The sequence below is a fragment of the Centropristis striata genome, chromosome 15, assembly GCF_030273125.1.
Source record: "Centropristis striata isolate RG_2023a ecotype Rhode Island chromosome 15, C.striata_1.0, whole genome shotgun sequence".
NCBI lineage: Eukaryota > Metazoa > Chordata > Actinopteri > Perciformes > Serranidae > Centropristis > Centropristis striata.
This window is the reverse complement of record NC_081531.1, coordinates 13,203,988-13,220,639: the sequence shown is the minus strand read 5'-3', so window position 1 is coordinate 13,220,639 and position 16,652 is coordinate 13,203,988. Positions and strand designations below refer to the sequence as shown.

Below are 16,652 nucleotides of genomic sequence, written 5' to 3'. Positions count from 1 at the left end.
CTCGGAGGTAGCTGGCTCCCCAGAGATCTCCGCTTTGAGAGTTGTCTTTTGTTCCACTGACTAAAAACAAAGAAGAACTTTGCACTGAGATGCTTTAGGTGCAAAGAGATTAGCAGTCACTTCTGCAAAAAAAAAGATCCTGAAAGAAAATCAATGAAAAAGAGTGAGCTCTTCTCACATACAACTCGAGAAATATCAATTTTGGAGAGAAAAAAGTAGCATCGAGCTGGTATGTGAGCATGAGATACTTGCACTTGTACTATTTTATGCTACTTTATACTGCTACTCCACTGCATTTCAGAGGGGAATATTGTACTTTTTACACTTTTAAGATGTCTATGAGTTGATTTACCCTCTAAATCCCTCATGATGCTTTTAGTTAAACATTGTCTTCAGACTCAATGAGCTCAAATTATCCAATAATTCACAACTATAGCAAATATTGGAGAGACATCCACGATATGAATACAAATCAGTGTTTTGTATTCTTTAATATCTCATTATTTACCTCATGAATCCTCAGATTTACTTTGGGTCCCTTTGAATTGTAAAATGTAGTTAAAAATAGCTCCAGTTACAGCGGTAAAATACTCATTTATGCATGAGTATTCATTTGAATATGTAGTATACGTAAATATTTTGCTCACTTGGGCCCATTTTTCTGCATGTGTACTTTTACTTCTAATACTTTAGGGAGGTTTTTGTACATTGGCCCTGAAAGCTCAAAACACTGCAAATCAAGAAAGCTGGTGCAAATAGTCACAGCACAACTAGAAGAAACTATGAAGAATCATCTCTCTCGTCTTCACAATACATGAAAACATCACTGTTACATATGCAATCAAAAGTGATTCACATGGCCAGGACTCACAATGCTTATTGCTGTTTGTGGATTATGAAGCTATTAAAGTCATTAAAGTCATCCATCAGTATTGTTGGAAAAGGACCTACAGTGTTATTATTTTGGGTTTACTTTCACATTGAGATGGTGTGATTCAGATATTTTACAGATACCTGCATGCTGTTAGCCTTTCGCTTCTTATTATAATATTTGAATGATTGCAAGCACAATGAGGGATAACAGACTTGTAAAACTGGTGAAGATTATTCTTCACTGCATCTGTTTCCATGTGTTTTCTTGATCTGCAGTGTGTTGAGCTCTTGGTGTGTTGAACTGATAATAAGTTTGGTCATTATCAAGAAAACTATGGAAAATGTCTAGATATCAGCTCTTAAATTAAACTCTTATGAGCTATTCTTGTTGTTATCATTATATTTGTCCAAACAAATGTACCTTTAGTTGTGCCAGGCATTAAAATGAACAAGAAATTGAAGAAATCAATGATCTAATATTTTTTTCCATGACTGTACATACTCATAATACTCTTCTGTCAATACTTTTATTGTCAGAGTTTGACTGCAGGACTTTGACTTACAGTGAAGTAATGTTCAGCCATATTGGTACTTTTTACCTAAATAAACTGGATACTTTTTAGCCCATTATACCTTTTTCAATGTATCTTCTGTTGTCCATATTGCCACTACTGTCTTGTCCCAGACTGCACCAGTGCCCTAAAACCCTCATCCACAAGCTGCACATTTATATTCCCTGTACAGTGACTGGCGTGAGTGAGTGGCTGAGAGCAGCTCAGTGTTTTGCTGAAGGACACACAGAGATCAAACCCGTCGACCTTTCAGTTATCGGTTGTAGTTTTCAACCACTTGCCCTAAAAGGTGTGCCGTCACCCGCTTCATTAATTTCATCATTACCAAACTGCCTTAAGAGGATAAGAGAATATTTCATTTACATTTTTATGTAGCTAGCTGATCCCTGACTTAAACGCTTATACATGTGATGAATAGGTGAGGGCTTAGTGACTCCAGAAGGACATGGGGAATGAAAGGAGGGTTCTTACTTTCACATTATTTTTTATTTTTAATCTATTTTTTAAATTATTTAATTTATTTATTGTTAAGATTATGACTGCAACAAATACTTGGACTATCTGCAGTGAGTAAAATGTCAGAAAAATGCCCATCACAAGTACCCAGAACCAACAGACTTCAACTGACTTCTATCCTGCAGATTTGCAAATTAATAATAATAATTATAATAATTATAACAAAACAGTGAAAAGCTGCAAATTTTCACATGTGAGGAGCTGAACCAGAGAATGTTATTGAAAATATTGAAATTACAACAGAAATTAAACAATAAAATAGGCAATAAAATAGAATTAACCATATAAAAGTATCACTAAAGAAAGTAATTAAAAGGAAAATTTACATTATTTACAAAGGAATATATAGAGTTGCATTATGTGCAATGTATTTGTGGGTGCTCTTATAATGTTGATAATAGTACCTGATATAACAGGAAAGTTTAGGGTAAAGGTGAGTCTGTAAACTTTGATGGATATTTATATGGACATTTAGGTTTTAATTTCATCAATTTTCCAATTAGCCTGTTTTAATGTGGATAGAAACAATGGAGAAACCTTTAGTGGGGCACTCCCCACTTGTCCATAGTTGGAAGTCGACTCTGGTGAACATAATACCGGCTACTGCTGCCTTCTGACCAGTGACCTTCAAGCTTTTCTTTTTTAATCCATCTTTTTTCGAGGATGCTTTCTCTCCGCACTCGCTCGCCCTGTCAGCGAGTTCATTAATTTCATTAATCAACAAAGTTCCCTGAAGGCATCAGAGGTTATTACAGCCAAGATAAAATGTATTTAATATTAGAACTTTTTCCTCATTTGATATTAATAGCTCTTTTTTAATGCATGTATCTGGACATGTCAGCACACGGCTTCGGCGTGGAGTAAACAATCCATGACGACCTGGGGGATTGAGTCGCTTTCTGTTGCAGGGTAATAGGAAGACGAATGAAAAATAGCTCTTTATGTTTCCATCAGTGATGTATCGATCGATGCATCAACACATATCCCATTGTGTTGGCCTCTCTGTGAGTCTGTCAGTGTGTCTGTCCGTCTCTGCCACCTGCTACTAAGAGAAGGATGGAGCTTCTCCATCTGCCCCCAGATCTCCATCTCTCACTCTCTGTCTCCCTTTCACTTCTTGTTTTATGGTCTCTGTCATCTCCTTCTTTATTTCTCACTTTGCTCCCTCTGTCACTCTGTTATCTGTTTTTATCAGCGTCATTTTTCTCTCACACCCCTCTCCTGTCACACATCCACCTTCACTTTCTCTCGCTCAGACACACACTTACATATTCTCCTCTTTTCCTCCAGCGTATGTGAGAAGGTGTCTGCTCCCCCCCTCCCCATATGGCCTGTCAGGATCCAGCCGTGAGAGAGTGTGGGCGCTGTGTTGCATTCTAACATAGCATTGTAAAAAAAAATAATAAGAAGAAAATCATATGCTGAATGGTGGTGAAATAGGCAGTGAAGAAGCAGATTAATTTAGGAAACCGCCTTTGAACTTGTCATTCACTGTGCAGCCGACACAAGCTTATATTGTGGAAAATGTCAATTATAAATCAATCATTTGTGAGGAATGAGAGGGAGGCAGACAGTGTTGGAGGAAACAAGCAGGTGGCGTGTGTGCAAACATAAACAATAGGTAGACTGAAGATGCTTAATCTGCATTCAGAGATGAGAGGAAAAATCCTACTGGATCTTTTATAATCTGGTTTGATTGTTTTTCTTTTTCCACCATACACGGCAGTCTGCAGCTGCACACTGTGACGCAAGAACAAAGGACGGGAATTTTATGTGCATGAAAACATGAAGTAATATAGGGTTAATTGACAGACAAATTGTTGTAAGCTATTTTGTTCATTTTCAGGCAATAATGCTTAATGTTGGTTCTGGTTCCAGTTTCTCAGTTGTTAAGATTACTGTAAATACTTTTTGTAAGTAATGGTAAGACAATAACTTTTCCTAAGTTCACTTTTGAGTTTAAATCAATCAGGAAGGTTTAAAATGTTAAAAGATTTCTACGAAGTTAAGCAGAATTAAATATAGAGAGCTTCTGGTTTTTTTTGTAAAACTGAATATTTTCATGTTTTGACTGTTGGTCTGAGAAAACAAGCGAATAGATTAAATCAATTTGAGTCTCACAAGAAGCATTTTTCACTATTATAATTTATTTTTCTCTTTTTCTTATTTTCTTTTGTACAGATTTTAAGTTGTCTTTAAAGTTGTTCTGGGATGCAATCTGTATTTTTTTTGTTTTTTTTGTTTTTGAGTTTATGTTCTGAGGTCTGAAGAAGTGATCTTTCTTGAACCCAAACTAAGTTTTTTTTTGTGCCTGAATTTCATCATTGCTGAACAAAAGTGTTGTCCCATAAACCATAATTATTTTTGATTAAGCACTTTGGCTGTCGCAAGACTCCAGTTTCTTCTAGTCTCCAGTCAGACCCATAAATGTATGCCTAATGAGCAGTCTCCGATAGGATTCTGGCTTGTTTACCATTCTTACCACTTTCCTTTCATTTAGATATTTTTCTGTAAATGTCTTGTATTTTTAACTTTTACAAAAACAGGTTTGGTGGGAGGCATAACAGCAGAGACCATTTTGTGCTTGCTACATGCTGGTTTGGTAAAGCAGGAAGCAGCATGTAGAACATTAGCAGAAGAAGAAAATGAATTCGGCTGAATGGGCCGGCTCCTTTTAGTGGACAATGGGAGACAGCTCCGGTCTGAAAGTCTTATTCTTTTTTGTTGTACATTGAGAAATGATAGAATCAGAGAATCACCATATATAAGTTCTTTTTTTTACTATTAAATAGAATCAACAAACCCCTGAAATTGCTAATAACATTAAGAACTACTAGTACTGCGGTGTCTGCCACCCTCCTGGAAATACCAAAGTTTAGTATAATTATAAATTGTAATATAAATATTAAAGTGTTATATGTGCACACATCCCATCACAGTAGCAGGGGGAATGGGGCTGGTGTTGACAGGTATGACCATAACTCTCTTGAAAATATATATTTTCCAACTCAGTATTCCTGGTTGAGTAAATGTTAGATATATTAAGCATGTTGAAATCAAGGTTATTATAGTTAACGAAAACTAACAAAATAACGAAAACTAGAATTGAAAAAACATTTTTGTTAACTGAAATAAAAATAAAAACAAGAGTTTTTTAAAAAACAATAACTAACTGAAACTGGATTGTGTGGTTACAAAACTAACTAAAACTAACAAAAATTATAGTGAAAATGTCTTTCGTTTTCGTCTTTGTCAACTTTTTTCATACCTAATCCAGTGTTTCTATTAGAAAGAGGATTCTGTTAGTGACTAGGGACACATGGTAAATTTGTTTATTGGGACTGGGATGTCTACACTCGATCCAAAATTAAAAACACCTGGAACTGTAAGAGTTAATAACCTTGTTTAAGATGGATAAACCAAAGGAAATAAAGGTAAAATTTATTAAGACCTCTTTGAATCTCGAACCCAGCACGAAATTAAAAATAATACAAATAAAAAACTATTATACCCTTGGTTGGAATAGTCAAGTGTGCTTCTGCACAAAGAACAATGAGCCTTTGTGTTACCACTTACAGCATAATACAACAAAAAGGAGTCTGCTGAGTGTGTTATCGAAATGTCTATGCTGCTGGAGAAGAATGAAATAAAATGAAACTTTTTCTGGCCGACATGGTTTTTATTTTCTTCGCAAAGAAAAGTTCAACCAACACGCGAGCAGTCAAAGATGAAGGAGACTTATACATTTACACCTGAGTAATGCCCCTAGGGTATCGGTTCACATCCCTTTGTCTGCTGGAGGCCATTGGCGCTGACCCCCTAAGGTGCGTTTGACACCCGGGGTATCCTGCAGGATTTTGTATTTAGGTGCAAAGTTACTCACCCTGCTATTTTTTAAATTGGGGGAAGATCCCTTTATGTGAACATCGTCAAACTTTATTCCGCTTGTTGTACTTTTATTGGTCGTGTTGTCCCTCTCATTGTTGTTGTATCTGTTGCTTGATTGTTAATTATTTGCTGTATTAATTTAATGACCACTGTGTATGCTCCTTTTAATTGCCCCTCAGGGACAAATAACATATTTTGATTTGATTTACTTCTGGACATCACAATATAAAACACAAAAGAACCTGATGTCTTGTGTTAGAAAGGGAGAGGTTGGGCATCTCAAGTGGCTGAGACAAGGAGATTGAAATTACTGTTACAATTGCTTGTTAAGTTTTGTGGCTGTTTAGTTTGTGTTCTGCTCTCAATTTTTTATTAGTCAGTTCAAGTTTTATGGGGCAAACAGTGTGAATGCACAGGAGGATGCTACTCAGTACAGCTTTAAATACACTCCGAATGTATTTTTATCCATGCTTATAGATATATAGTGGATTAGGTGAAAGAACTAAAAGCTCGGTGGGCCCGGTCACCTGCCTTGCAGTCAATCCAGTCTATACTGATGGAGCCAGTTCTTGTTAAGGACACGTTGCTTGTAGTCCAAATTATAGCAGCATGCTGTGCTTCTACCTGCGTCCAAGAAAAACAAACGGCTGTCTGTTATCTGTGTCGCACAGCAAACAGGATGATGGTTGTGTCGGTGGTGATAGTGGTGTAGGATGGCACAAACTGGCGCTAATGACAAAACAGCCCCATCGAAAATGGGATGATGTTGATGTGGGCGGGAGAAGCTGCGGTGCTGAGAGATATCGTCATTTTGACCGAAAAACATTATCAATATGTTGTATTCTTCTGTATTTTGTGCCAAATGTGACTGACCCTTGGCACAGATTCATGTGTTATCAGAAGTATAAGAGCTTTATCCTGTCATAGAGGAGTGCTGCATCAGACCAGCAGATACTGGCAGATAAATGTATGAATGTATCATGCAGGGAGAGGAGTCTTCATCCGTAAGCTGTAGCATCAGCCTGAAGACCTCCTAAGGTTTACAGTGGAGTTCAGACAGATTATGAATAATGGAGAAAGGTCAGGATAGATTTTTAATGGATTTATACATCACATGGCCACGGCTGCATCAACAGGGATTCTGGAGAAATCATTTATATTATAAAAGAGCTGGGGATGTTCTTGACCAAACTGGTGGTGCTGCTGTGTTCAATATACAATGAAAGTGTCATTTATTGATAAAACAGACTGCACTCTTCATTCTACAGTTATTAAAACTAATCTGTTTCATGTATGTGCCATGTCAAGTGAATTATTAAAAAGTGAGGTCATTTATTTTGCAGGATCCAGAATAATCATCTGAAAGGCTGTTTTTAAATGAGTGGGCCGCTCAGACAAATAATTCAAATGCATGCTGTTTGAATATCTTCCATTTTAGTTGTGCAAAAGAGAAAATCTCTCCACTCAATGGGGACTTAAGTCTTCGTTTCATGTTTCAAAGCGTTCACGCAAACTTGGGTCTCCATGTGCAGAAAAAAATGAACTGATTACTTATTGCATGATATTAGGAGCTTTACAGTAATCCCTCTCTTTAATAAGCTGTTTCATGCGCATCACGATTCAAAAAGCGGGTCACGGTTGGTCTTAATCAGTCATTCTGCGTCTGTTTCCGCTTCAAAAGGCGGGTCGCAGTGACTTTAAATGCTTCCTTTTAATGCATCACAGAGTGTGATGCAGGAGATGTAATTTATGGAGGGTGTCAGCAGCAACCAAGGCTGAGAGTCGTGTCCCCCAGTTGACACCAAGTAAACAGTCACTTAGCTTGCGTGTCCCTGTCCACCCCCATAACACTGATGGAGACTAATGATCACACCCATGTGTAATTGCTCTGACATCTCCTGGTGACAGATCATATAGAGAGCAGTAAATCGGGACTGGCTTTAATGCCAAGCTAGAAATGGAAAGAGGAAATTAGAAACATTCATCCATTATGGAAAGTTCAGGTTTTTTAAACTCTCTTGCTGTAATGAATTTGAATTCTTAATGGCAATTTTTTTATTTTGCAGCACGTGGGCAAAACACGCAGATACAAGCATATGCATGCATCACACACATACTTACGTTGGCATTTGTGACTTGGCAGACAATAGCATGTTTAAAACGCAGCTATCCTTTTGCACTACATTTGCATAATTCTAATTAAATGCTTGCTCAGAAGCACCAAATCAGGATGTCAAGTAGAAAGTAGGAGGAAATAAATCCTTTTATATGTTAATCTGTTTTACTACGACATTGTCTAGCCTGCCAGGGAAATGAATATTTCACACCTCAAACTACACAGAGGCATTTTTTATTTGCCTCTGTACGTGGAAATAAATGTGTTATTCCCATCATTTTAGATTAGCTCTGCTTTTTTTTGGCTGCTATTAAGCATTTTTCACACTGCAGATGTATTTTGATTCAGTTCAAGCAAACGCTGATAACATTTCATACTTCCTTGTTATGGAGGCTGACCAGAACATTTCAGTTTGTTCTAGCTTCTTTTTCTTAATAGTATTTTTTTTTCTTTGAAACCATCAATTGAAAGGATTAATTTACACACTTGAACACCTCAGAGCTGCTTGCGGTGTCAAAACACTGCAATTCATGCGCTGGCAATCAGCTCAGGTTTGCTGACAGGAAGGATGCTTATTGATTCATGAGGCTGATTCAAAAACAAGAGATCTGCGGCTGAGTATCAGTGCTTCATATCTTTCAGGTATTGACCAAAATAATAATTAGTATTGGAACTTTTCAGTCAAACAAAACATGAATGTGATCCTCTTTGTACCCAGATCTAGACAAAAAATAAGATTTGAGTGGTTTGGCTCTCAGCCAATCGACACAATTAGATTCAGTGTGACGTGATTGGCCGCCTACGGCAGCATTTATAACCCATACAGTTTGTGGTGTGATGAAGTCAGGCACAATGTATCTGACAGTCTGCAATTCAGCATGTAATGGATTAGGGTAAAAATCATTTGGGTGGAGGAATGGTGATGGTATTTTACACGACTGAACGCTGTCCTTCACATGATGGTTATCAAATGAAGGACTCTATTGATATTTTTTTTTATCACTTTAAGGGTATTGAAACACTTTTTTAAAATAATACTCAGCCCAAAAGATACCTAACAACTTAAATCCATTATATACAACTCTGGTAAAAATTAGGAGACCACTGCAAAATGATTGGTTTTGCTGGTTTTACTATTTATAGGTATGCGTTTGATTAAAATTAAGATTTTTGTTTCATTCTATAAAGTGATTTCTTTTCTCCCAAATTTGAAATTAAAATACTGCCATTTAGAGCATTTATTGGCAGAAAATGACAACTGCTCAAAATAACAAAAAAGATGCAGTGTTTTCAGACCTCGAGTAATGCAAAGAAAACATTTTCATATTGATTTTTAAACAACACAACACTAATATTTTAACTTAGGAAGAGTTTAGAAGTCATTGTTGGTAGGATAATCTCAATCTTTAATCAGCAGTGGTTTTTATAATCTTCCTCATAAAATCAGATTTGGTTCAGGTGATCACCTGATCAGTGTCTCATTAAGTAGAATGTGGAGGCTTGTGTTGGAATCGAACAAAAGCTGGAGTGGACCGGCTGCCATAGATGTAGAGAAACATTTGTGAGAGTGGTCTCTTCATTTTTTTCCAGAGCTCTATTAACGCTCTCAATCATCAACACCAAAGTCAGGGTGAAATGCATTGACAATATGGGCTAAATGGACATAGATATACTGTATATAATGATCTGAAAAAAAAACTATGTATATAATAATCTCATTGATGTTAAGTGCAGTGGTATTTCCTGAGTCAAAACCCTCACATTTAAAAAAACAAAAGTATTATATTTTTAACAATTTGCTTGGAATAAAATGAATATACAACTTAATAATGAAGCCCTTGAGCAAAATGTCCATTAGCTTTTAAGAGAGGGTTTATGTAGAAGCATTTAAGTTGCTTCGGACAAAAGCTCAATGAAGATAATATCATGATATAAGTCTGAAACTCGATACACAAATTAATTATAGCCTAGTCTTAATTATTTAGGTATTCATGCGGAGGTGACTTGTCATAATGAAGTCATTTATATTAAGTTCACATCTCATGACAAAAATTCTCCGTCTGCATAACCGGAGGTGATATCTTTTAGGATTACAAGTAGGTTTTGCGTAAGCTGAGTAAGTCTGCAGTAGCTTTAGTGCGCTTTGATCTTTCACTTTTTGTATTTTAATGAGAGAACTTGTGAAAAGTTTTTTATGCATATTAATTAAACCATTATTTATTTAAGAAACCTAATTATAAGTTCATATTTGCATTAGGGTCTTTTTCACAGAAAAGATTTTTTAACATGTCATAGTAAGAAAATCACAATATGTCAATGATGGACTTAAAGATGGCTGAATACCATTTAGCTGCTTCAGTTCAGGGTCCTTGTGTTGTGCATGGGTCACTGTGACACTGTGATGGCTAACTGTGATGGGTGAACAGAGCAGGGCCTTTGTTCCTGTTATTAATAACATCCCTGCTTTTCCTGTTATGACAAATCTGTTATGAAAAAGGGTCTATTTCGTTAAAAGGCCCAGGTCCCGGTACAGTGTCACAGCCTGAGTCGTTCATCATGTAACTCAACAGGAACACCTTGCCTTGAGGAACTATTCACCTCAGTCACCGGCATCTTACTGTGCCATTTATTATGACTACACACACACACCGGTGCACACACTCCATCTTTGTCACTGTCCAACCATAGCCCTGCCCCACATATATAAACCACACACTTACAATTCTGCTGTATGGCTCTGGCACACTCACACACACACGCTGACCAGTGTTTGTCCTCCCCCCAGGTGACGATTCTGATCATCCTGGCCCTGGCCTTCCTCGCCTGCATTGTGTTCCTGGTGGTTTACAAAGCCTTCACCTATGACCACGCCTGCCCAGATGGATTCATTTACAAGGTAAGACCCATAAGTGGCCAGTATTTCATTTCACACAGTTACAACACACCTATTGTGTTGACAGGGCAGCTGGAATGTGCAGTGGATAGGAAGTTATCCTCCACAGCATGAGTTAAGAGGAGCTGCAGCTAATTAGTGCTTTCATTTTTTTATCTGCACAATATTTATGATTTGATAAGTCTTTAAAATATGCAAATTTCCAACAGCCCAAGATTACATTGTCAGATCACCATCAGTCACCAACCACTATAATTATATCATTTAAAAAAAGGTAAGTCTCAAGTGGATGTTTGAGTCCACAACACAATTATAACACCAGTGGCAAACAATATGGTTGGGATCACTTTCAGAGCAATTTGATGAATGATCCATCCACCAGAATTTACATGTGTCAAGTTATAAATGTGTATATTAATAGATTAACTCTTTATTGGGCAAACAAAGGACATCCAAAATGGGGTCCCATGTCTCTCAGTGAGGTCGCAGAACCACATGTATTTCTCCCAGCGAATCAGTGAAGATCAGGATAAGTCACAGATAGTGACACGATGGCATCTGACCAATCAGTATAATAATAATAATATTATAATAATAATAATAATAGTAACTCAATTGACCTTTATTTGCAACATAAAAATGAAACATTTGCAATTTCCATTTGTAAATTTGTAATATCCTCTGCTAACACTTGGTTGGGTTGAAATTTTCAATTTCCAAGTAATTCAATAAAGTGTAATTACTGAAATCAGCAGCATTTCTCTCACTCCTCACCTCCACTGGTGATGAGAGATGTGTGCGGCACAGCAGCAGATTCTTATTTCACTTATTCAGGTTATTCATATTCTTCAGACAAAAGCTAAATCAAGTGCTTTGTATCTGCTGTTTCTCACCTTCTATCTTGCAAAAAGTGCATGATTTATGAATTGCAGCAATGACACTGTTCAAGACTGTGTACAATTAGACATGCATAAAAAAACAAAAAAATATATAGCCAACTTTCTGAACTTCCAATCTTGCCAGTGACTCACTAACACTTCTTGAGGTACAAGTAGTATTATGAGACAGGACGGGCCGTGGCTAAGTGGTTAGCATGCTAATTTTAGTAGATATCTCTGCAACATAGATGTCTTTGGCAACATGTCAAAACTATTACTCTTAAAACTCTGTTTATGATGTGATATTTTACACATTGCACCTTTAAAGCGAAAGTACAACATTGTGGTAGATACGCTGGTGGAGAGTTAGATAAAAAAAAAACAGTCCACTGAATATGAATTTACAGCCAAGAGCTGGCTATCTTAGCTAAGTTGAACTAAGACTGGAAACAGACAAAATTCACCTACCAACACCTGAAAAGCTCACTAATTAGCATGCTATATCTAAATTGATATTAAAGTGTAAGAACAGCAGTTTGCCATGTTAAAAGTGGTTATTATTACGCTGTTAAACCCCAGCTTGTTGTCTTTACAACTCAGATGTTGTAAGAAACATCTTCAGATTTTGTTATCTTTGGACAGAGGCAGGCTAGCTGCAGTAAACTAGAGTTATGTCCTCTCTGCCTGAGTATTCTTATGCAGAACCCTCTCTGCCCTTCACTACGTCCCTCTTTACTTCCCCTCCCATCTAAATAAAAAAATAAAGTTAGTGCACCACACAGGCTCCTGTGGGAGGAAAAAACATACTCCTGCCCTACTTTTAATTATTTCTGAGGTCATATTCCAGGAAGAGGCTAACAAGGCTCATCAGTCAGGAAATCATTAATCTGTGATATCAGTAATTTTGTTATAACCAGTATAATCAAGTGTAATTTCATGCTTTTGTTCCTTTGACACAGAAGCCAAAGAAAGAGAGCCCATTGAGGCCGCTCTCATATGTCATAAGCCATGTTGACTGTTAGATGAAAATTAGACTTACTGCCTATTTGACAATAATTACCACATTATGATCACTAAAGCTCCATTTGTATGTCTGAGGTCATAGAAAATAATGAACCATACAGCCATTCTTATCAAACAATCTGCTGTCCAGATATGTACAGTACAGGTGTTGAATGTTGCAGCATGTGATGCAGACAGCCTCTGCTCTCCTCCCTGGTACTTATAGGTTTCCACTGCACCACACTTATAACATAAGTTTCTTTGTACTTTGTGAGAGGTCACCTTGGACGTCTGTGTCTCTGAACAAATCTGGTCTTTAAGGTGGAATAAATCTAGTTCCAGGCGCATAGCCTCTGCAGGGGCTCCGACTGCAGTCTGCAGAGGTATTATTAGCAGTGTCACATGCATGTTCACCGGGTGCAAACGTGTCGATTCAAAAACAGAATGGCACACACATTACACAAATGGACACAATGTTGTAAATGTATTCACATACAAGAATATTTTAATGCTCTCCAGACTCAAAATACACTAATATACACATGCACTACTCTACATGTAATAGCATTATTACAGCTTGTGCATCCCTCTTCCTACAAAGAGCTGCACTATTAGACTCAGTCATGTAAATGTCTTCTTATACGGGCTGGGGATTTTCATTTTGCTGCCCTGCGAGTTTGACTGCATCCATGGAGTTTGACAGCAGAATCACAGTTATGTTTATTAATGTTACTCGCACGAGATTGGCTAGTGTAAACAACAACACAATTAAAATTATTTCCTGTCATCAACCGTGGTTCAAAATAACCACTATTACTGCTGTGTTCCTGTTATGTGAGCACCAGGATACATTAGAAAACCAAACACCTTCTACAGTAATTACGTCTGGATGATTGCCAGGACTAGGGCTGGCCGATATGAGCAGTCAAAGTCAAAGCCAAATATGACATGTCACAAGTAGTTTAATTGAAACTGTTTATTTAGGTGAACATAAATACTGTGTAACAACAGGAGTACCTTATACAAGCATTTCAAAAGCTTGTCGACTTGCAGACAGACCTGAGAAAGCATGAATTCAGACTTTTTCTACATCATATTACAGTTATTCAAGCATACTTTTGATCAATTTATTGCAATTCAATCACAATAAAATCGACTTATTTTGGGTTCATAACACTATAGTAGCGCCCTGGCTAGGGCTGAGTAATATATTGATATATTTTTAAATGTTATATGGAATTAGACCATATTGCATATACCGACATAGTTAAAATTTGCACTGTGATCCTTGCTCCATGTAAGCTACCTTATATAAATGCTGCCCTTACTTAGTTATTCTGTAGTGTCCGTTATTATAAAATTATATACAAATTACAAATTATATATATATATATATATATATATATATATATACATATACATGTAACCCAGCCCTAGCCAGGACGCTACTATAGTTATGAAAATATGAGTTGATTTTATTGTGATTGAATTGCAATAAATTGAACAAAAGTATACTTAAATAACTGTAACATGATGAGAGAAAGTCTGAATTCATGCTTTGTCAGGTCTGTCTGCAAGTCGACAAGCAAACATCTTTTGAAATGCTTGTTTTCTGAGTGCAGTTTGGATCGATCAGAGCTATGCAATGTAGGATATTCTCAATTCCTGGTGGAGATCTGCACAATTCTGCACTTCTCTAGTTTTGACTTAACATGTAGCATTGTAACAATGAGTGAAAGGCTAAATATCCTGAACCTCCCTGTTCTTTCTCCCTCACAGCACAAGCGGTGTATCCCAGCCTCCCTGGAGGCCTACTACGCTGCCCAGGATGCCAACTCGAGGGGCCGTTTCTACACAGTGATCAGCCACTACAGCATGGCCAAGCAGACCACCTCGCACTCTGTCTCCCCCTGGCTTCCTGGAGGGGCGGCGGGCCAGCAGCATGACGCCAAACCCCCAAGCAGCGAGGGCCACTGAGTTAGCAGAATGGTTAAAGGGTGTTGTTAACACATGCAGACATGAAGAAACACTAACATATATAGACGCAGACACACACAAACATGTAGGTGAATATTTAAAGATGTAGACATAAGAGACGCACATATCCACGACAGCTACATATATAACGCCAATATAGAGTGAAAACATGCATGCAGTCATGAAAACACACAAGCACATGCTAGGTCATACACTGATTTACCTTGACTGCCCATTTATGTGCTCGCTCTCTTATCGAGGAGCATCTCCCATGAACCTTTGCTCTCTTGGGATTATCATCGTCTGCTGACACACAAACACACACACAGTCTGCTCTCTTGTCACCATGTTTTTAGTCCCTTCCTCTAATTTATTGTTTATTGATTGTCTTGATATATTTATTTTTTACTGTAATGTATGGATGATTTGTATGTGATTATCTTTGTACAAAGGCACGAGTCAATGCTGAATTTCATGATTCCTCTGTGAGTTCTCTCAAATTTGGAGTCTTTTTTTTCTTCTTCAAGTGTGTATACTGTAGTTAATGTACATTCATTCACAGCCCCTTTTCTTTCTTGACTTTCTTGTCCAAACTGCGTGACCTCAGGCACGTCCGTCAAACACCACACACACAAACAAAAAAATGTCTTATTCCAACCTGAAAAATGTCAGTATGGTCTTGTATTGATGTAAAACATTTTAAACCCCACAAAGATTCTGCTGAACTGTCTGAGGAAGGTTTGACACCAGTATCCACAACACCTCCTGAGTTGATTGAGTGATTTTTTTCCATTATGGCTGTTTGATAGCTCATATACAGTGACATTTCAATGTGCAGTGCTATACATTTGAAATCCTGAGACCCCCCAGTGACCCAAGCTGTACATAGGACTGTGCGCTCAGGCTAGTTTTTTGTGTGTATGCATCGTAGTAGCTTTTACTAGGAGGTTTTTTGTTTTTTGTTTCTTACAGATCTAAAATTCCTTCATGCGAGTTACTTACGTATTGCTTCAGTCTTGTAGCTCCATTCAACACAATGTTGCAGATTGGGAAAGGAAATACAGTGCATATCACCGTCTCTCACCAATTTTATTTTCCGCTGTGTTTTCTTATGTTTATCGATGGGCTTCAACTGCGGCCGGGTTTTATTCCTGTACCTTTTTATTTTCATTTTGTAACGTTGGATCTGTTGTCAAGAGCGCTTTTATGAGATATTGTGATGTTGTTAGTTGATATGTAGCGATACCTGGTGTAATTTATCAGTGTGCATCCTTGTCCCTCTTCTCTTGGTTTGAAATTCAAAATAAAACAAGCTGTGACCTGTGCTGAGTGTGTTTGTCAGTCCCACCTGAGTCTCTTTAGTGCTCACATGGCGCCTAATGCAGCCCCGAGGCGGTGCAATGTGAATGACAGGGACGCCTTTTCACTAAGCACTTTATATTGTTATTATATTCAGATGTTCATTCTCAAATATACTACATTAGATATGTATTCTGCTGTTTCATAAACCTTTTGGAGCTGCAGAGAGATGTGTTGGCTGTAATGATGAGCAGCTGTGATTGACAGCAAAGTATCAGAAGAATACCTGTATTTGTAATGGTTACTGGATATTTTATTCATCTTCAGAGTCCTCTGTGAGCAGCAGATAAGGCCTCTACTTTTCTTATGAGCAGCACTGACGACAGCGTGTGACAAGAGAAGCTGGTTTTTCTAATTAGGGGCTTGTATTTTAATGAATCCATAAGCTGCCTGTGTTTTTATTCCACCGAGGGGTGAACAGAACCCTTTCAGACAAAGAGAGAAAATGACGAAATAAGGAGAAATAGACAACAAAAATAAATATTATGTCTTTGGACAAATACAAACCTGTGTGCAGTTAATTCAACATTCATTCAACAAACCCAGTCTTGAGGGTTTCCGCTGTGTAAGTAAGTAAA

The 16,652-nt window shown here is 37.5% G+C and overlaps 1 protein-coding gene across 2 annotated transcripts in view; it reads left to right on the top strand.

Annotated features, from left to right (window-relative positions):
- nsg2 (neuronal vesicle trafficking associated 2) overlaps window positions 1–16,039 on the top strand; it is a 48,832-nt gene extending 32,793 nt beyond the window's left edge. For both annotated transcript variants that reach the window (XM_059352201.1, XM_059352202.1), the window contains 2 exons: window positions 10,751–10,861; window positions 14,518–16,039. In XM_059352201.1, the coding sequence (XP_059208184.1) occupies window positions 10,751–10,861; window positions 14,518–14,715 (309 nt within the window). In that variant the 3' untranslated portion in view covers window positions 14,716–16,039. The remainder of the gene's footprint in view (window positions 1–10,750; window positions 10,862–14,517) is intronic.
- The last annotated feature ends 613 nt before the right edge of the window (window positions 16,040–16,652 follow it).